The sequence below is a fragment of the Myiozetetes cayanensis genome, unplaced genomic scaffold, assembly GCF_022539395.1.
Source record: "Myiozetetes cayanensis isolate MyiCay16 unplaced genomic scaffold, myiCay2020 scf16, whole genome shotgun sequence".
NCBI classification, from domain to species: domain Eukaryota; kingdom Metazoa; phylum Chordata; class Aves; order Passeriformes; family Tyrannidae; genus Myiozetetes; species Myiozetetes cayanensis.
Window position 1 is genome coordinate 13,199,321 of NW_026087270.1, and position 20,789 is coordinate 13,220,109.

The 20,789-nt window shown below is 42.8% G+C and overlaps 1 protein-coding gene across 1 annotated transcript; it reads left to right on the top strand.

Moving 5' to 3' along the window:
* The first annotated feature begins 588 nt into the window (after window positions 1-588).
* Window positions 589-18,092, top strand: MLYCD (malonyl-CoA decarboxylase). Its single transcript, XM_050311503.1, has 5 exons — window positions 589-1,112; window positions 7,064-7,176; window positions 8,162-8,318; window positions 8,802-8,951; window positions 16,723-18,092. Exons 1-5 carry the CDS (start codon window positions 612-614, stop codon window positions 17,254-17,256), a joined length of 1,455 nt encoding a protein of 484 aa, XP_050167460.1. The 5' UTR covers window positions 589-611; the 3' UTR covers window positions 17,257-18,092.
* The last annotated feature ends 2,697 nt before the right edge of the window (window positions 18,093-20,789 follow it).

Consider the following 20,789-nt stretch of genomic DNA (forward strand, 5'->3'; position numbering starts at 1 on the left):
CAGGGGTTGCAGTGGCAGTGCCGGGTTGAGGGTTGCACTGAATGGTCTTAAAGGTCTCTTGCAACCTTGATGATTCACAGAACCACAGAATCATTTAGGCTGGAAAAGAACTCTGAGATCATCGAGTCCAACCTGTGACCGATCACCACCTTGTCAACTAAACCGTGGCACTGACTACCGGGTCCGGTCTTTCCTTAAACACCTCCAGGAGCAGCGACTCCACCACCTCCCTGGGCAGCCTAATGCCTAATCACCCTTTGCGTGAGGAAATTCCTCCTAATGTCCAACCTGAACCTCCCATTTCTCTGTGTGCTCTGCGATTACACTGTTAACTACGACTCTACGGTTCTAACGCGAACTCTGAGGAAAGGTTGAGGTGCAGGGGAGCTCCGAGCGCTGAGGACGCGCCGGTGCCGCCCCGGGGCGGAGCCGTGAGGTGACCCCCGTGCCAACACTCAACATGGCGGCCGACACACCCCCGGCCCCGCCACGCTGTGCTCGCTTTCCATTGGTGAGCAGCGCTGTCAGTCCGCCATCCCGCCCAATCAGCGCCCGCAGCGCTGCCCCGTGGGCGGTGCCGCGGCCGGTGCCGGTGTGTGGCTGGGAGAGGGATGAGCCGTCTGTGCCCGCGCCTGGGCCCGCGCCCGCTGCTCTGGGCAGCGCGGGGCCCGCGGCTCCTCTCGGCCGCGGCCGCCCCGGGCATGGAGGAGCTGCTGCGCCGCTCGGTGCCGCCGCTGCCGCCCTACGAGACCAAGGAGAAGGCGCCGCCGCCCGCGGAGCTGCGCGGCGCGGAGTTCGTGCGGTTCTACCGCGCGCTGCCGCCCGGGCCGCCCCGCGCAGAGCTCCTCACCCGCCTGGCCCGAGACTTCGGCGTGGAGCACGGGCGGGTGGCCGAGGCCGCCGGGAAGGTGCTGCAGGCCCGGGAGCAGCGCAGGGAGCCCGGGGCGCTGCTGCAGGCCGAGGACCGGCTGCGGTACTACCTGAACCCCCAGTACCGCGGGCTCTTCCAGCACCTGGGGCGCCTCGAGGGCGGGCTGCGCTTCCTCGTGGAGCTCCGGGGCGACCTGGTGGAGGGGCTGGCGAGCAAGGCGGTGGATGGGCCTCACGTCAAGGTGAGGGCAGGGATGGGGGTGGGCGGCTCTGAAGGAAGGGAGGGATGTGGTTTGGGGCTTCCTACTCGTGGTGCTGCTGCTGAAGCCACATTGGGATGGACAGTGTGCCGTGAAGCCGATTCGATGTTGGGGTGTCCATGAGCCCTTCAATTCAAGAGGGACGTTCAGGGGCTGCAGTGGGTCCGGGGAAGGACAGTGGAGATGGGGAAGGGTCTGGAGGCGCAGGTCCTGTGAGAAGCAGCTGAGGGGGCTCAACCTGGAGAAAAGGAGGCTCAGGGGATCTTCTTGCTCTCTGCAACTCCCTGACAGGAGGGGGGAGCCGGGGGGTCGGCTCTGCTCCCAGAGAACAAGGGACAGGAGGAGAGGAAACAGCCTCAAGCTGCATCAGGGGAGGTTTAAGGTGGACACCAGGTGATTAAATATTGGAAGTGGCTGCCTATGGAGGTGGTGGAGTCCCCATCCCTGGAGGAGTTTAAGGAAGGACTGGACGTGGCACTCAGTGCTCTGGTCCAGTTGACAAGGTGGGGATCGGTCCCAGGTTGGACTCGATGACCCCAGAGCTCATTTCCCACCGAACTGATTCTGTGGTTCTGTTTTGGGACACGAGTGAAACCTTTCCTACAGCCATGGCACCAGCGAGAGCTGCCTGTGCTGACGTTGGGGAAGGGAGTGGCCCGTGGGGTGAAGCAATGGGCTTGCTTTCCGGAGTGGCAGTGGGAGGCTGCTGTGGGCAGTGAGGAAGTGCCGCACTGATGCAGAGCAGCTCAACACTGGGGCTGCCAAGCCGTGCCAGGAGCTCACTCGGTCCTGGCCTCAGTCCTGAGTCCGTTCCAGGGCCACGAGTGACACAGCACCGTGTCGTGCTAAAGGTGAGGCATATCAGCAGGAGAAAGGAGTTGCCACGATTTGGCTCAGGAGTGTGAAGGCAGAGGTGAAGTGGAACATCCCCGGTGGTTCCGTGGTGCAGTGGGGTGACGTGGATGTGGATGTGGAGGAAGGACTGCTGTAGGACGTGACAGTGGCAGGAGCTGACAGGACTTCCTGGAGGGCCATGAAAAGAGACAGCAAGTCAGTCAGATGCAATGACCATTAGTTATTTGCCAGTATTCAGATCCAAATCAGGTCTGACAAGAAAACGATGTTCTTGATATCAGTTCTGTGAATTAACCACAGTCATCACATAACCGAAGCAGCAACAGCTTTGGTGAGATTCCACATCCAGTTGGATCATCTTAAGTAAAACCAGACTGAGTTTGCAAAATTAGCAGGGTAAAAATATGTAAACCAGCTGAATGTACATGTGTCAAATAACACAGAAACATACCAAAGACATTTGAAAGTAGGAAAATATTGTCTGCAAAGTTAAAGCGTCAATAAAAGGCTGTCACAGGCATTCTGTTATGTCTTCTCAAAGTATTATTTTTAAATGTTTGGGTTCATCAGATGACTGGGCTCAGTTCTACATTTCCGTTCCTGTGGTCAGCTTTGTGCTTGTTGATCAGTTTTATTTTTCAGATGTGATGTAGTCTAGAAACAGGAGTTGATGATAAACAGCACATAAGCCAGGAAAGATTAACCCAGAACTGGTTTGCATTGGGTTTGTTTGTGACCATATTTGCTGTAAGGATTTACTCTGGATACTCTCTTTTCAGTCTGGAGTTTCACTTTGGTCATTCTCATCGTTTTCCACATCAAACCAAGGCCTAGAACTATGTGCTATTCCCATGTTCCTGCTAGTGTGTCTGGGAAAGGTGTTACCTGTTGCTTCTGAAATAAGTGTCTTGGTCAGACTTTAAAACCTATTTGCTTCTATTACAAGTAAGAGGCAGAATAACTACGAGCACCCAAGGGAGCAAAAAACCCCCAGGAGGTGTTGACTGACAAGTGGCTTGTGAAGAAGGAGTGTGAGGGCACAAATACTGAATTTGGTACCTAAAGCTGTAGGTGTGAGACACTATTACCTGTTTGAGACTGTGTGTCAAGAACACAGAGGAGTCTATGGCAGAATATTCAGGCTCTAAATTTGGGGTGGGATTGTTAATGTTTTTTTCTTTCTTTCTCTTTTTTAATAAAGAAGTTCAGTCTTGAGTAAAGAACCTTTCTAGTGATGCAACATATATTTTGGGTTCTTGCAGTGGACAGTGTCTTGGTTCAGCTGGTTTCCCTGACTGCAGGATAGAGACAAAAAAAACTATGAGAAAGCTCTGAAACTTGGCATGGGTGTTAACACGTCAGGAGTCACTATATTATTGTTATATGTGATCAATTCTTGCCTAAATTTCTAAAGGTATTACTTGAAACCAAGGAGATGCAAATTAACTGCTGATTGTTTCTCCACTGGTTTCATTGTTCCTGAATCATTAACCAAATAAATGATGCACTGCAAACTGTCTTGAGTTACTCCTAAGAAAACACATCTTCATAATGGCCTCAGTTGTCTCCCATCAATCACTTTTTAACTTGAATTGATGTTAAAAGTAAATGAAGACAGGGAAATATGTAACTTACTTTGATTGTATGTGCTGTGACACGTGTCCAGCTGCACTGCTCTCCAAAATGTGTCATTATTAGTCTTGGGAAAGATTCTGAGCACTGAAGTCACTGAGCTATTTGAGCAGTGTCCACATCAGTGTCCCAGCTGTCAGGGTCCAAATTGGGCTGAAAAAGCTGAGTTGTAAGAAATTGAAAAGAATGCTGTCTGCCTTACTGCCAGAATCCCTTAGATCTTAAAATAATCCCTGAACAATGCATTGGAAATCCTTCACATGATGGATTGTGCAAAGAGAAGGAATGTGCTGCATGTAAGTTTTAGTTTATATATAAGTTGGTTATTTGAGGGCAGAATCATCACCCAGAGTGAGACAGAAAAATTATGGGCATCCAGTGACAGGTTGTTATGATGTAGTGAATGTCCTGTGTGGATTGGGAAAGATGATGAATGTCTTGACACAAGTCTCTTGATAATCAGAGGGAAAAAATTTAGTGGTTAACTGTACTGTTGAAGCTCTACAGCCTTTCTTCCAAAGAGTCCACCAACAATTCATACACGACATATGAGGAGAAAGTTGTCTTCATAATCTGTCCCAGAGGTGGATTTTTTAATCTGTTAAATACATAAATCAATTATTACCATCACAATCCTCATGGATAGCATTAGGAGGACTGTTTAGAAAAAAAGTACTGGCACATCACACACTGTTTAAAAAGTTAAATTTCAGTGAAGCTGGGCCTGATTCTTTTTCATGATGCTGTTTGAATTTTTATCCTCATTCTCTTATGTTCTTTTCATTTGTCCTGTTCCTTCCTTCCATCCCAGGGCAGGCTCGTTTTCCACCGTCCAACAAGTTGAATTTCTGATCAGCCCTTGCAGTGCACAGAGGGAAAATTTGCTGCCAATCTGTTTCCTGAGTGCAGTTCTTTTACTATTCAGAGCCCTCTCTCCTGCAATGCTTTACTTTCTCTGTGCCAGCGTTTTCCTCCTGAGATGTTTTATATTTTGCTTGCTTACTCACATTTCAGCACCTGAAATATGACCCCGGTGAAAAATTCACAACATTATTATTTCAGGTAGCAAATCATGCAGCGATTGCTTTCGAAATATTCTTCATCTTTCCCTATGATTTAGAAAAAGTCAGTGGAAAGTTCAGGCTGCTGGCAAAAAGATAATGAAAAATGGAGCATTTTTGTCAAGGTGATTTATAAATACACCTGCTTCCGTAATTAAGCAGTAGTTGGAGTGTATCTGTAATCTTGGTCTAGTGTTGGTCTGCTGGAAAAAAAAAAGAAATACAGTCATTGTTAAAAGTTCTTCTATTTAAAAAATGTTTGGAGTTTGCCTCTCTGAAGTCCTGTGTAGCCATTTCATTAGTGTAGATTTGATTGAAATTCTAACAGACATAAAAACAAGTGTGCAACAAGACTTTTACAACTTCTGCAGGTTTGTATCTGCACTGACAAGGAAATGTGGACATAAAATTAAATGGATCTTCCTGATGCTGGAGGAAAATTACAGGATGCATTGTATGACCTACTGGGATTTTGGTTTGGCCCAAACTGTCTGAAATATTTCTTAGTCCTTAGTTTTTATTTTGCATTTTGAAAGACCTATTAAAACCAGGATTGCCCATTGCTGTGTTGTAAATATGAAATATTTTCCTATTTCCTCAGCAGAAGAAACAACTTGGACTGTTAGATATGAGTGGGTGAAACATTTCTATTTGGTGTTTATTCAAGAGATTACAGTAAAATATATACAGGTGATTAAGTCACTTGAAAATGCTTGTGCATGCTTTACTCATTGTCTAAATGAGCAGAAATAGGAGGGGGGGGAAGGAAATAATGATTTTCATTTTTTTTAGGAATAAGACATGAAATAATATAGAACACAAGAGCCAGGGGAGTTTTCAGCATTACCATTATCACTGCAGTAATTACTATCAGCAATAAAGAAGCAGAAAACAGTCCCCTTTAATTCATGTCTAACTCCTGAATCCTGATTTTCTGATGGGATTTGTCTCAGTAGCTCACCAGGGATATTCTCTGTGTATATTTTGAAGCTAATTTGGGGGCAGAGGGGTGGGGGACAGTAGGAAAAAAACCCCAAACCTCACTCAAAATAAACAAAAAAACCCCAACCAAACCCTCCCACCACTAAAGACACCTTGGAACGCTTGGACTAGATCTGTGAGTCCCAAATGAAACACAGCAGGTTAAAACCCAAAACCAAGGAAAAGCTCAACTCATGTGAGGGCTTTTTTATTTAGTAGTTTGAGAGGGAAATTGCAGCAGTTTCCTCATCAGAGAGGCAGTTTTTCTTACTAAAAAAAAACCAAAATTAATTGTAGGTTTTCATCAGAGTTCTCCCATTTGTTGCCCAATAAATAGGGAAGATTAAAAAGCCTGTAATTTGCTGTCTTGTAGCAAGAACACAGAATGAGAAAAAATAATCACAGTTTATTTTACTTGGCTAATAGAAATTGAAGTATAGCTGGTAATTTGAAATACTAATCTGAGTACGTCTTGTTGCTCAAATTTAAAATTGGGATGCTGAATAATGACTGTGTGATTTCTTTTCAATGAAGTATTGGAGGTGTAATTTTTATGACTAGAAAGGCCTCTGAAATGAAAATAAGAATTTACTTACCACTACATTTACAAAATAAGAGAAAGTACCACTAAGTCTATGAAATAAGGGATCTAAACTTGGGACTGTCCTTGTTGGAGTAAAACCTTTTGGAAATGTAGTGTATATTGTGATTTTAAACACAACTCAGACTTTTTCTTAGATGGCTGAGTTAAACACAGTTTTGGATAGTATAATTTTTTATGTCTTTCTGAACCAAGAAATTTGGTTAACATGGAATCATGGAATTTTACAATGGTTTGGGTTGGAAAGGAACTGAAAGCCCATCTCCTTCCACCCCCTGCCATGGGCAGGGACACCTTCCACCAGCCCAGGCTGCTCCAAGCCCTGTTCAACCTGGCCTTGAACCCTTCCAGGGATGGGGCAGCCACAGCTCCGCTGGTCAACCTGTGCCAGGGCCTCACTGCCCTTATGGTAAAGAATTTTTTCCTGATATCCAATCTAAACCTGCCTAAGCCCATTCCCCCTTCTCCTGGTGCTCCATGCCCAGCTGTAGCTGGATTATGAAGGGCAGTGGGTCCCTTCCAGCTGGGGCTGTTCTAACCTTTGGCCTCCACGCTGCCCTATTGTTTTTATTCTTTATAAATGCTGTTGACTTGGGTTGTAATTCCCCACAAACAATATTCTAAATTCCATGTAGTTAACTGTAGAAATTGTCTTTAAGCATTTTCCTTGGTCCAGTCCTGGATGAGGAAAGCTGAACTAGCTTAACTTCCCAGTGTTGTAGTTTAACTCAGTCAAGTTTATCTTTACTCCCTTTCCTGTGTTCTACCTTGCTTATTTAATTCCAGCTTGCTTCTGTTTGCAGGAAATGAATGGAGTTCTGAAGAACATGCTCTCAGAGTGGTTCTGCGCAGGATTCCTGAACCTGGAAAGGGTCACTTGGCAGTCACCTTGTGAAGTACTCCAGAAAATTAGTGAGTAAGTGCTAAAGGTTTGTAAGACTCGTTTATGGAGAGGTGATGAAATGCTTGGGACTGCACAGATCCACCGTTTGCAAGACTCTGCTTTTCAATACTGAACAACAGGCAAAGTATAACAATGGGATATTTTCATTTAACACTCTGAAGACACACATTTAAAAACTGAATTAAAGAAGAGCAAAGGGGATCATTTGTCCCATAATTTGTCCTTTAGTTCACGCACTGCCCTTGTGGACTGCTGTGATTTTTTTCCAGCTTTCCCAGTTACTCTTTCCATGTTCCCAGAGGTGCTGCTGTTTTCCTACAAACCCAAATTCAGGTGCTACAGCAGCTGCTGCTTCCATGGGCCCCCTTCTCTCCTCAGGCTGCACCAGCACCACATTTAAACCTCGTGGAACCCAACACTCAGGAGCATTTTTTACTTCTAATCCAGTGATGTTCCCCTACCTGGCTGGAACTGGGGAGGTGCACAGGATAACCTGTGAACTTTGTGTGAAGAGAGAACCTTGGGGTTTATATAATGTGCTCTAGAACATTTACTTCTGAATTTCTGTCAAAGTTGTGATGAAGTTGCAAATGACAGAACTCAAGTTATGCTGTTGTGCCACTTTGTTATATAAAAAGCTTGAAGAAAACTGAATCTCTCAAGGGTTCTGAAAGTATGTGACTTAAATGTTGAGGAGGCAGAGGAAAGAGACCTTGCATACCAGGTAAATGTTCAAAATAAAAATAATTAGTAATAATTAATCTTCAAGGTAATCTGGCAAACACACAGAAGAGTGGGTGTGCAATCTGCCTTTACCATCTAGTTTGTCAGTTTGCTGATGAATTTCACTTTACTCACTTACAGCCTGATTCTCCTTTTTTGACTGGAGAGTTTTGTCCCTGACATCAGTGGGGAAAACTGAGGAGCTTGGTAGGGTTGGCAGCTGACCTGTATTTTGAAAAAATAATAATCATTTTCCTTTTCTTCTCTCCTTGAGTTCTGAAGCTGTGCATCCTGTGAGGAACTGGGTCGATATGAAGCGTCGAGTTGGGGCCTATAGAAGATGCTACTTCTTTTCCCACTGTGCAATCCCAGGGGAACCACTGATAGTGCTGCATGTGGCTCTAACCAGTGACATCTCCAACAACATCCAGGTACAGTCACTGCTGCATTTAGTGCACAGCAGAGTGCTCAAATTGCAGTGTGCTTCTTTTAAAATTCCTTATAATTTGTCAGTATTCGGCTTTGCTTCATCTTTTTAAGAGACCAGAGAATTGTAAAAATTGCAGGGATATTCTGTATATGTAGCTATATTATGTAAGTTGACATTTAGGGGGGTTGCTCAAGTGGAAGAAGAATGGGAAAAGATAAGAAATATATAAGAAAATGGAGCAAATGAGATTAAAACTCCAAAGTGGTTGCAATTACTTCTGAAATTTTTTTTTGCTGCACTTACTAATGGATAAACAACTCTTCTTTCTTCTTTTTCATTAGATTCTTATTGTTTCTCACAGAGGGTAATGAATAAAAGAGTGGGGAAAAGTGTTAATACATTTAAAAGTTAAAAGAAAGACTTCCTCCCCATAATGATGATAATAAGTATTAATAACTTTCCTTTCCAATTCCACTTTTCCCAGGCCATAGTGAAAGAAGTGCCTCCTTTAGAAACAGAAGATGCAGAGAAAATCTCGACAGCCATTTTCTACTCCATCAGTTTGACTCAGCAGGGGCTGCAGGGGGTGGATCTCGGGAACTACCTCATCAAGAGAGTGGTCAAGGAGCTGCAGGTGGGTGTGATGTTAATAATTTTAATAGTTCTTGTAGAACCTTCTTCCAAGCAACTTGAGAAAGGAATGAAAATTCATAGAGTGGTGTGGAAGAGACAGTCACATTTGTGCATTGAGTACATGATTTTATTTAATACTCTTTACTACTTGAATTACTAACAAACCTACCACTTAAAAGTAATGATCAATTTTTTTGTTTATATTTATTGTTCCACATCTAGATTAGTAATGATGTTTGGAAAACTGTCAGCGATGTAGAACTTCGGTTCTACTTACAGAAATAACTTCCAAGTGGATGCTCCAGATTTCTACTGCTACAAAATGATTGATTAGTTAACTGCTGAATCATAGCTGGCTGCCCTGAAGTTTTTTATTTTATTTTATTTTTAATGGCCATTTTGGCTGAATTTTGTTGCTTCTTGCATTTGGAATGGCTTTTAGATTAATTGTTGAAAGTGCAGTAGTCCAGGTATAATTAGGCCATGCCATCTGTCTGATCTTGACTGAGGGGAAATTGGAATAAATTCATGCAGTTATCTGCTTTCAGATCTGGAAAATAATTTCTGCATAATTGAGTTGCTCTCATAAAATAACCCTATTACCATCATATCTGCCCATCACTAATTGCTTGCAACACTTGCAAAGTTCTAAGTGAGTTATGAGGGCAAACAGACACACCATACTGAGATAACCTAATGCAAGTTCTAAAATTTGGTGTGTCCAGCAGAAGAATGTGTTTCTTATTTATACTTATGACAAAATTTCTGCATTTCAGTGCTGTAAAATCCAACCCCTCTTCATTAAACACGCAGTGAAGAGGAAACGCTTTGGCTGAGATGATTTAAATACATTCTGTAGGGCTGAAGAAAATACAAAGGATAATCCAGGAGTGTTTATCCATGATGGACATGGTTCTCTAGTAATTTTTCTTCCACTCTTTGAGGATGTTAATGTTTTCTTCTTGTCTCTTCTTCCCACTCTGTGCTTTCTCCCTCTTCATCCCAAAGTATTGCTCTTGAATTTGTTGTCTTGAATTCTGCAAGAACCATTTCCCATTCCGTGTTTTACATCTGTGCAGTGACCCTAAATCACTGTACTGTAGTTACAGAATTATCTGATGCCCTTCTATAACTCCTCCTTGCTGAGCTTTAGCTGGAAATGTTGTGCCTTCCATCTCAGTGGATTTCTCCCCTCAGAGGAGACAAGCCCTGTGGATTTACAGTTTCCAAATGCTTTCCCTGTGAAATTACTACAAAGTGAAGGCCAAAGGTGGAGAATATGATGAGTAATACTCTTGGCAGCCTGTTTTACCTGTCTCCCAAAACTCTGGGAGTCCTACTTCAGTGAATTAATTGCACACATGTGCTCTCTTTCTCTCTGGTCAGGTGGAAGCAAAGGACTTCCCAAGGTTGTCTGTATTTTCAGGCTGGACATAATTCTTTGGAGCAGCATTACAGGGGCTTTAAAAGGGACAAATGGTGTGGCAGGAGTGCTGAGTGGACTGGGTGGCAGCAGCTGAAACAATACAGCCTCAGCAAAAAAAGCCCTGGGTCAAAAATTGCATCTCATTAAGGAAGCTTCCAGGAGCCTCTGCAAAAATGGATTGGTTTGAAGTCTCTGATAGGAAGAGGATTTTTTATGTAACCTTTTCATGGCTTTACAATAAACAAATCTCATTTTAAAGTACTGCTAAATCACCAAGTGTTCCAGGTTACAGAAGTTGAGACTGTCTTTAATTTAACTGCTAATAAAATGCTTTGGGAAAAGGAAATCATTTGAAGGAGTTGAGGATTTTGTTTCCTGTTGTGTTTGAATTGTTGATGATTAATACACTATTATAACTTGCCAGTTGAGTTAACTTTTGTAGACATCTGTTTGATCTGCAGAATTCTATTGGATTCGTTTTTCCCAAGGCTTTGTAAACTCTTATAATTTCTTTTATTCTCTAGTAAAAATCCTTTATCTGACTTTGCCTCAGCGTAACCAGCTCTGACACTTCTGAGTCCCATTGTAACCTCAAACCTGAGATCTCTTCATAAGGAAAACTGGAGATTGGCCTAGTCATGAATGTGTATCATTAGGTCAGGAAAAGACATGCACAAGTTAGAAGTGTGTTAACAGCCACTCTGCTTCCACCACTGAAGCCTTCATTTGACAAGAATGTTAAAAAACTGTACTGAAACATTGATCTAACAATGTTAACCATCTATCTTAACTACAGAATTATGGCTGTGAATTCAGTTAGCACCCTCTTCCTTAAAATCTGAATAACGGACAATTAAAATACAGTTTAATTTTTTAGAAATCTTACTAATTTGCCTGAGGTGGTCACATGAAGAGGTGTAGGGCAGCACTTCTCACCTTCACAGAATGTCACCTACTGGTTCCCTGGTGAAAGTAGTCCTTGCAAATGGGTTTTTATTAGGATTATTGGGGAAACTGCAGCAGTGGAGGCTCTGGGAAGGATTTCAACCTCTAGTGTTGAGCACTGTTAGTTTAGGGCACTGTGTACAAGTTAATGCCCCTGCTTTTGGGTCTCTTATTAATTTAAGCAGATGCAGGAGGGATGATGTTGAAATGGGTCCTCTGTTTCCTCTCTTTAAATGTGCACAGTTTGCAGTTTGAATCCTTAACCTCTACCTGGACATGATGATTTGGAATTTGCCACAGGTGTTGTTACCTGTGTTTGTGTAAAGGGGAGGGATACACTGGACATCAGAGCAGGACCCGAGGGGTGGAGCTGCTGTCTCATACAAAGGGCATCCTGGGAGAAAGTGTGCTGCTCTCAGGAGCAGATTGCTCTTTTCTTGGTAGTTTCTTGACAAAAGTTTGCTACACAGATAATACAGAAGGGTTTTATATACAGGCTTCTGTTGTTGTCTGAGCGTATCCTGTTTGTATTATTTTGGGATGAGTTCATCAATCCGCTGATACCACTTTGGTCCCAGTTCTGCCTGTACAGATCTTGAGAGTTGGCTGTGTAGGCATTCTGTGTGCTCCCTTGGTTATATTAATGTATATAAAGCAGGGAGCAGACAACAAAAATAATCTCTGGTGTTTCTAAAATTCAAGCCTGTATTGTTCCCAGAAACAAATTGGATTTTGAAACTTATTTCAGGCAGCTACAAGAAAACAAACGAAGCAACCCCAAAGTGGGTGCTGGGAGAGGAGCAGGCAGATTGTTTCTAGCGGGCAGAGGGGTGCTGGTGAAGGTGGAGACAGATAGATTGCTCATTAGGCAGACATTTAATTCAGAATGTGTTTATAGCCACTCTAAACACTCTGGAGCTCTGCAGAAGGTACATCATGGCAATTCAGTCTGCAGATGACAGGCACAGATAACTGTGGTGAAGCCTTTGAGAAAACTGCTTAAGATTTTATAGCCTGTGGCATTTGGGGGAGAAAACTGATAGCTGCTGTGTGACTCAATAGAATGCTTAACAATTGGTGGCAGATTTTAGCTTTCTGCTTGGGCTGCTGATAATTGCTACCTTAATTTGATCTAGGTGACCTGGGGAGATCATCATTTCCAAAACAGGCTTTGCTTTCATTGATGAAAAATGTGACCTTGGACTACAGCTTTCGGAGTGCAAGACAGTTTCAGATGAGATATGGATAACAGGAGAAATCTGTGCTCTTCTGCAATGGGAAAAAGGCCTAGGATGAAAGACAATCAAACACAGAAATCTACCCCAAACCACAATTAGCAGCTGTTACTTAATGGTGTGTGGATTTCTGACAGGAAAGTAAACATTAATGGATTTCCACAATAGCCTTAGAAATTAGCACATCAATTTAGCAACAACATAAATGTGCACACTCTGCTGCATTTATTTATTTTGCCACAAGAAATGTCCGCCCCAGATAAGCTCCTAAACTCAAGCATTTATCAGATATGTGGTAGTTTGTTCTACAGCTTCAGAATGGGGTCACTTTCCCATGTCTCACCTCTCCTAAGAAGTTAAAAGATGTGCACAATTTCCCAATTTGTATTTATCAATAAAGGAGGAGCTGCTGTCTTCCTGTGAAATATTTTGGGTTGTCTTGCTGAACGTGTCGCTCCCTAAAGTGATGAGGAACGAAGAGGAGTCAACACCCTCAGGATTCAGTGTCAGTTGTTGAATTAGGAGCTCTGCAGTGGTTATTATTGACACACAGATATGGGGGGAAATCATTCATTCTCACTTTTGTCACTGTGAGTGGTGCTCAGGTGCCCTCTGGGCTGTGCAAAGCTGGGAGATGAGATTGGGATTGTTGCTTTATGGGAGCCATGGACAAAGCTCAGCTCCTGTGTGGAAAACTCAGTTTGTGAGCTCTGTTCAGTGGCCAAATTGTATTTTCAAGCACTGCTTTCTTAGCAGAGAGAGTATAGAAGAGATCCAGACTCCTCTGTGTGCTAAGCAGCCTTTTCTCTCGGTCCAATCAGTTTATCTTTGACCTGAAAGAAGAATTTCTGCTTCTCAAATTTCAGCATCACCTTCCTTCTTCCCCTCTCAGGTTTTAACCCTAAATATCTGTGAAGAAATCATGAAAGGGACCTAAGCAGTGTGTTCTCAAAGGCACTGTCTTTTATAGGATAAGTGATATAGTTAGGGAAAAAAAGGCAAACCTTTAAGGAGTGTAATCCCATCTTTGGGTCAAAAAGAAACACATTCTGTATTCCTTGAATCCTTGCCTAGAGGAAATAGCCTCTAACAATTTTTCTCTCTTTTCTGTGATTTTTTTCCCCCCTTTTTTATCCCCACTGCACAACAGTAACATCTGTAGTCCCTCCTGCAGCACATGGAGGATTTGTCATGATAGATCATTAATTTGAAAACTTTTACCCAGAGTAAAAGTTTACTCTGTCTTGTGCTCTCTGTTTTATGAAACGAAGAGGAACTTTAAGGCACAACAGAAATGAAGGCATGGAAGAGTGAACCCCCATTTTGAAGACCAGTCTCTTTGAGGGGAGCTGGCTGCTGCTGCAGGATGGGCCATGAAAAGGGCACTTCTCATTACAGATGATGGGTTTGTGTTTCTGGGCCCCGAGGTTCCTTTGCAGATCCATCACGTCTGAGGGGGTTACTGAGATCTCATCCATCATTACTGTGTGGACAGGCAGGAGGCTCCTGGGTCATTGAATCTTCAGAAGGCGGTTGTGGCCTCCCTTCTGGGCAGAAATTCTTCCAGCTGACATGCAGGAGGTGACATTGTGAGACAGCAAAGTGTCTCAGCAGCTCAGCTGTGTCCAGTCCCAGCAGAGCCACCACAGCTCAGCCCTCAGGGCGCTGAGGGAGCGGTGAAGGTGACGCTGTTCCTTTACTGCCTCGAAAGACCTGAAAGCCGTCAGCTTTTTCTCCAGGAACAAATACCTTCAAGTTTAGAAGTGGCCTTTAAAAACTTGCTTCTGTGCCACCTTTCTCCTTCCTCCTTCTCCAGGAGATCCCTGGTTTTGTGTAGCAGTGTTGAGTGCAGGGTGGTGTAGCTGACAAAAGGCTCCCTGGGCAGAGCTCTCTGCAGGGCTGATGAAAATCCTGCTGCTTGAAAGAAAAGTGGCTTCCAGAGGTGATGATTAGGTGTGCTTCTTGATTGAGAAACAGGGAGGTGAACAAAAGTTGACCAGAGGAAGATGTAGTGAGTGCATTTGATTCTGTATTAAAATTTTATAAAGTTATTTTGAGTTGATTTGTGGATAAATAATGTTTATATCCATGGGGAAGCATTTAGCACAGAGCTGGGAAGGAAAAGGTGTTTGAAGTCTGTGGAGTTGCTTTATTCTGTTCTTATTTTTTCCCTTTTTCTGCCTCCAGATATATTTTTTTTAATTTACTGTGTCATTACTCTTTTTCAAAAGCAAAGGAAAAACTTTTTCTAAAGAGTCTAAACTGTCTACTCCAAGAAACATTCTTTTAATTAAAACATACTTTCTGTGTCTGTGCCTTTTGTAGCCATGATCTGCAGTAAGAGCACAACCCTAATAAACTTGGGTTTTTATAAATGTTGTATTCCCTAAAATTGTAGGAAGATGTATAAGAGATGTCCATAAATGAACTTTTTTTTTTATTTTATGAAATACACAGGTGAGGAAACCTGATGGTTCTATATCACAGCTCATGTTAAGGACATCAGCTTCAGAATTACTCTTAAAAATAAAATATCATCATGTCCTTTAGTGGAAACTTGAAAAGAGTTTCTTTTTTCCTGGTTTTTACTGCTTTCCTGGTACTGCACTCCCTGACTGTGGAAGCTGTAACAGCTGGGACTGTTGACCCAGTCAGGATCTCCTGGGTGTTCTGATTTGTTCAATAAGATACAGAAATGAGTGTTTTTAGGAAATAGATTGCTTTTCTCCTTTATTTGGTTCTTTGAGGAGATAAAATGGGATGTTTCTTTGTAACTTGATCTGCTTTTCTTGTTGCTGCCTGGTCCCAAAAGGATTCTTTAGCTTACATAGCCTGTATAGCAGAGCTTCAGCTCAGGGTGTGAATATCAGCTGTGGAAGTTGTTGGGAAAGGTGCTTGTCTCCAGCCCGAGGTGAACCAGGCCAGCATTCCCTGGCTCCTACATTTTCCTGGAGCAGAATTCCCTGGCTCTGCATCCTGGTGGAGCATCCATGTGAGCACAGGGTACCTGAGGATGGCACGGTGCAGGAGCAGCTCAGACAACCTGTTCCTGCCAGAACCATTAACGAGCTGAGCAGGCACCATCTGAACCCTGATGGCTTTTTAATGCTTACCTCAGTAATCCTCAAAGCACAACAAGTGCAATTTGTAGTCATTTAAAGACAATTTTCTGTTGACATTAAGATGCCTCTGTAATATTGATGAATGTCTTGGTTCTCACCACGTCCTCCTGCCTGAGCAGTAATTAAACCAACACTGTGGTGGTTTCAGTTCAGCTCTGCCTTCCCTCTGTTCCTTTGCCCCCCACTCCTTCAGAAGGGTTGATTAGTGTCATTTTTGTTAATTCCAAGTGCTGATGTAATTTTTGTTAATGCCAAGTGTTCCAAGTGGCAGCATATTCTTCACGTTGATGTGCCCCAAATCTAACACACAGCTTTCCCTGTGTATATTTTGCTTCATATGATTACGTAGTTAACAGGTTTTAATCATAAATTAGGAGGGGTAGAGAAGGTTTGCTTTGTTACAACAAGAACTGTGTGAATTTTTTTTTTTTTTTTTTACTGCAAGTATGTATCTCTTGTCTTGCTATTTTAAGGATTGTCATGAAAAGTATGGAGAACTTCATTCAAAATTTCAGAAAATGCTTCTTTCCATAAAAATCTAAAAATACTACCTCTCCTCATTTTACAGTAGACTGAAGTAGTAAACTGCCCTTGATTTTAAAACAAAATAGTTACATATAAAAAAGAAATGGCATTCAAAAGGTTCTAAAAATTTGTATGTTTATTTAAAAAAAATATTCCTCAGAATAAATTCTTTATGGCCTGTGATTCTATTTGTTTACTCCTGCCTATAAAATGATACCAGAGCTCAGGGTTGGTAAGTACTGCATAAGTACTTTATAAAGATTGTGTGTGAGGACTGTAATTCAGTCAGTGCTAAAGTTTTCTTTGTGCTCTGAGTGCTTTCTAGTCACTAACCTGGTACTTGCAGGTGCTTTTTCCCTCATTTTTGTGTCTGTGTGGATCAGTTCCTTCTCAGAATGCCTGGTTTTCCCTTGACATGAAGTAAAGGCTCTCAGCTGTTCTTTCACTCAAACTTCCCCGTGTCGATCCTGACAAAACTCATGAATTTTTTATTTTTTTTTTCTCTCCTTTTGTCTGCAGAAAGAACTTCCTCAGATAAAAGTTTTTTCTACTCTTTCACCTATCCCAGGATTCACCAAATGGCTTGTTGGCCTCCTCTCCCCTCAGACAAAAGAGCAGGGAAGAAACGAACTTTTTACAGAGGCCGAATGGCAAGAAATCTCCACCATCACGGGAGACTCTTCCACCGAGACCCTGAAGAAACTCTTGAACAACAACGAGTGGGTGAGATCAGATAAATTGGTTGAGGTGCTGCATCCCCCACTGATGAGACTCTGTGCCTGGTACTTGTATGGAGAGAAGCACCGTGGCTATGCCCTGAATCCAGTAGCAAACTTCCACCTGCAGAACGGCTCCGTGCTGTGGCGGATAAACTGGATGGGGGACTTGAGCCCTCGGGGCATTGGGGCTTCCTGTGGCATGATGGTCAACTACAGGTATTTCCTGGAGGACACAGCCAGCAACAGTGCAGCTTACCTGGGCAGCAAACACATCAAAGCCTCGGAGCAGGTGCTTGCCTTGGTGTCCCAATTCCAGCAGAATAGCAAACTTTAATTAAAAATTATGAAAGCCGAGAATGAGTGTTCCTCACCTATAAAGAGCTGTAAGAATCTGCAGTGCCTGTATTTAAATGAGAATGTATTGTAAAGCAAATTTGCCCAGCACACTACATACCTGGATGATCAGCTGTCTTGCTTCTGGGGCCATATATTCAAAACCTGACTGGCTCTGCAAGTTCCAGACATGTGTTTATGTGCAGGTGGGTTGGAGGTGTGTAGTAAAGGGTGAGTAAAATTCTCTTAATTAGTTACAACTCAGCAGTAACTTGAAGGGAACATACTTGACCTGACCATTATTCTGTTAGTAATAAAGCTGTATAAACTGTCCTGTAAGGAGCTGCACTTTGTCATGATGCTGCTGTAGATTGTTCAGTTCCCACGTACCTGGAAAGGGCTGAATGAAGGTAAATTTGTATTCAACTATGTTATCAAAACCTTTATTTCTATAATATCTATCTTTTCCACCCTTAAAAAAGTCTCATGTAAAACCTTTTCAGGTATTTTCCTTTTTCCAACCCATTAAAAATCTCACTGAATCCTTGCTTTACTGAAGCATGGAAAAGCCTTGCATTAATGTTCAAAACCCAGGATCTCTCAGAGCAGAAGGGATGTTGTGTTTCCATTTTCTGGCTGATAAAATATACTGAGCAATAAGGAAGTGTTCAAACAGGAGAGGAGAACAAGAGAGACTGGTACTTGGGGATGGGTTGGGAAGTTTCTAAATATGTATATTATACTTTGGCTCTGCTAATGTTTTAAGTTAACAAAGAGCTTTTTTAATGAAGGGGTAGGTGTGACCTGTAAATCAATAAAACAAACTTTCTCAATAAATCATGCCTGGTGTATTTCAACATCTCCCTTCACTTAATGGCCCTTCTTCATAACAGTTCCACCACAGCAGAAGGTCCATTTTAAAAGAATTTCATGCTGGTTTGTAATATCTGATTGATTCTGGTCAAATTCCAGTCCTGTTTTCAAGCAAAGAATTACACAGAGGATTCCAAAGTAATGGAGTGTTTGCTCATGTATGAAAACAGAAGTGAAGAAAGCTGCAAGTGTCCAATTTTCTCCTAGAACGAAGTTAGTTAATTGGAGACACTATTTTCATAGTCATTGTTAGAAACAAATTCCATCCTCCACGCTGGTAACCTGTTCTGGGTGGATTTTTAACAGCAGTAGTTAAAAGGACAAGAATATGTTCACTGCCTGTTATTCCCTTGAGAGCAGAGGCAGCATCTGGCCATCAGTGGCAGGGATGTCACGTTAACAGTGACAACTCTCTGGGCCATGTAGCCTTCATTATGTTTTTAAGAATAGTGGAAAAAAAAAAGTCAGCATCTTTCTTGTACAAGAAAGTTATTGATTTTTACAGGATTAAAAAAAAATACCAAAGAAGTATCATCCCCAGTAAACAAGATGTGTCCAGTTGCCAAAACCACTAAAGAGAAGCTGAGTTCCTCTTGAACTGTGGTGGTGGGGTAAATATAAGTTGGTTTTGGTTTGGTTTTTTTGCACCTTCTCTGGATATCTTGCTGAGTGGACAAGGAACACTTTATTCATATGGAGAACTAAGGATTAAACACTCACACCCACTGGAACTATTAGTGAGAGACTTTGAACAGGCAACCCCAACCTGGCCAACCTGAGGAAGCAATTTCAGAGTGACTGTCAGTTTTTGCTCTTGGATCGGGAGTTAGGGTAAGTTCTCTGCACAACAACACGTCAGTAGAGTCTGTTCAGTGCTTCAGATGAAGTCTGTGCTTTACCCTCCAGAAATGCTGGAAGTGGATCACAGATAGTGAACAATTGCATGTCCAGAGGAGAGTTCAGGCTGGAAAAGAGACAGGGCAGGGTCAAATGTACATAATGGTTTGGATTAATTAGGGCATCTTCTCTTGGTGTTATTATTTATTATTACATGAAGAACCTGTTTGCCACTTCTATTGCAAACCCCACATTTTTAAGGCTCTGTGTGTGTGTATTTAGCACCTTGATATGAAAAGCCTCCTAAAAAGTAGATGTTTACAGTTGAAAATATCAGACCTGTATCAGAATATCACACCAAACTACTCCCACATCACTTTTGTCTGTGGCATGTGCATTTTGCTAGTCAGATTTTTTAATGTGAAATAACACTGGGTTGGTTCAGAAATTTTCACCACACAATCACTACAGGGCACTCCTTTTTTTCAGTGATCAGAGGATGGCTTTGTTCTGCTGTTGGATTTTCTAGTCTTTCTGAACTGCCTTAGAATTCAGGTTTCAAGGTGAAATTTAGCTGCTTATATAAACATGTACAGGCCATTCTTGGCTGGGAGGAATAAAGAAAGACAACCCTGTCTCTTTGTTATGTGAAGCTCTTCAAGTTTGAGGAAACGAGGTCACTTACTTCAAGTGAAAGAGTTCTGAAAATGCAATGATTTTGAAAGATGGTTCTATTTTGAAGCAGGAGCAGCTCTGAGGTCAATTAAATGTGCATCCTCCTGGCCACAGTTCAAAAAGAGCCAACGCTTCTGCTCTGTTGCCGATGGAAATACAACATAATCCCATATTCTTAACAGCTGGACTCAAAGGATAATGAGTTTTTTCCACTTGGAGCCCCAGACAATTGTATGAGAATTGGTTCAGTGACATGAGGTGATTGTAGCTTATAAGGAAGCAAAAGCAAAGCTGCTCATGCTTCGTTAACACTTCAGTAGTTCCCCAGACCTGTGTTGTGTCTGACACAGGCACAAACCCAGCCCTGCCCTCGGCTTAAGGGCTGCAGGCAGAGCTCTTCTTTTGCTTCCTACCAACCTTAAAATCAGGAGGATTGCTGGCATCTGGCTGTGGCAAAGCAGCCACAGGAGTTTCTCTCCAGCTCAGACCTGCACCCTGTGGTTCCAGGACTGGTTGCTCAGCTGCTGACCCAGTGGTTTAGTTGGCAGGTCATGGGCAGGTCTGGCCCTGCTCCCTCACCTCCTGCACGTGCCACGTTCCTCTAGACCTTGAGTTGCCCAGTCACTCCTGCACTACACTCAGTTTAATTTGCTGCTATTCCCAGGAGCTGTTCCAAGGGCTTGTGATGTGGGACTGAGAAGGAGATGACAGACAAAGCGTCTTCCTGGAGCTACTCTGGACGGGTACATTTGTTACGTGACATCTGGTCTCCATCAGAACTCCAGCACCTGCAGAGTTGTTTCCTTTTCAACAGTTGTTATGGGTTGGGTTGTGTTTTGCTCTCTGAGGTCACTTCATCTGTTATATTGATAAATTAGCAATGTGAGGCCAAAAATCCCTGCAGTGAGTTCTGTACCAGAGTCACAGTACAGATTTAAGTGCAAATGGATCATTTGAAGATGAGGGTGGGACAGGCTGCTCATAAAAGCCATCAGCTGCTAAGTGCTATTATTTTTCTTTCACTGGCCATTGATTCTTAACTGTATAGCAGTGCTTGGATTCTCCAGCTTTCTACCAAAGACTGATTTTATCATCAAAGATGCGGAAGAGAAAAAAATAAATATTCGCCATCTGTACCACTTCCCAGCA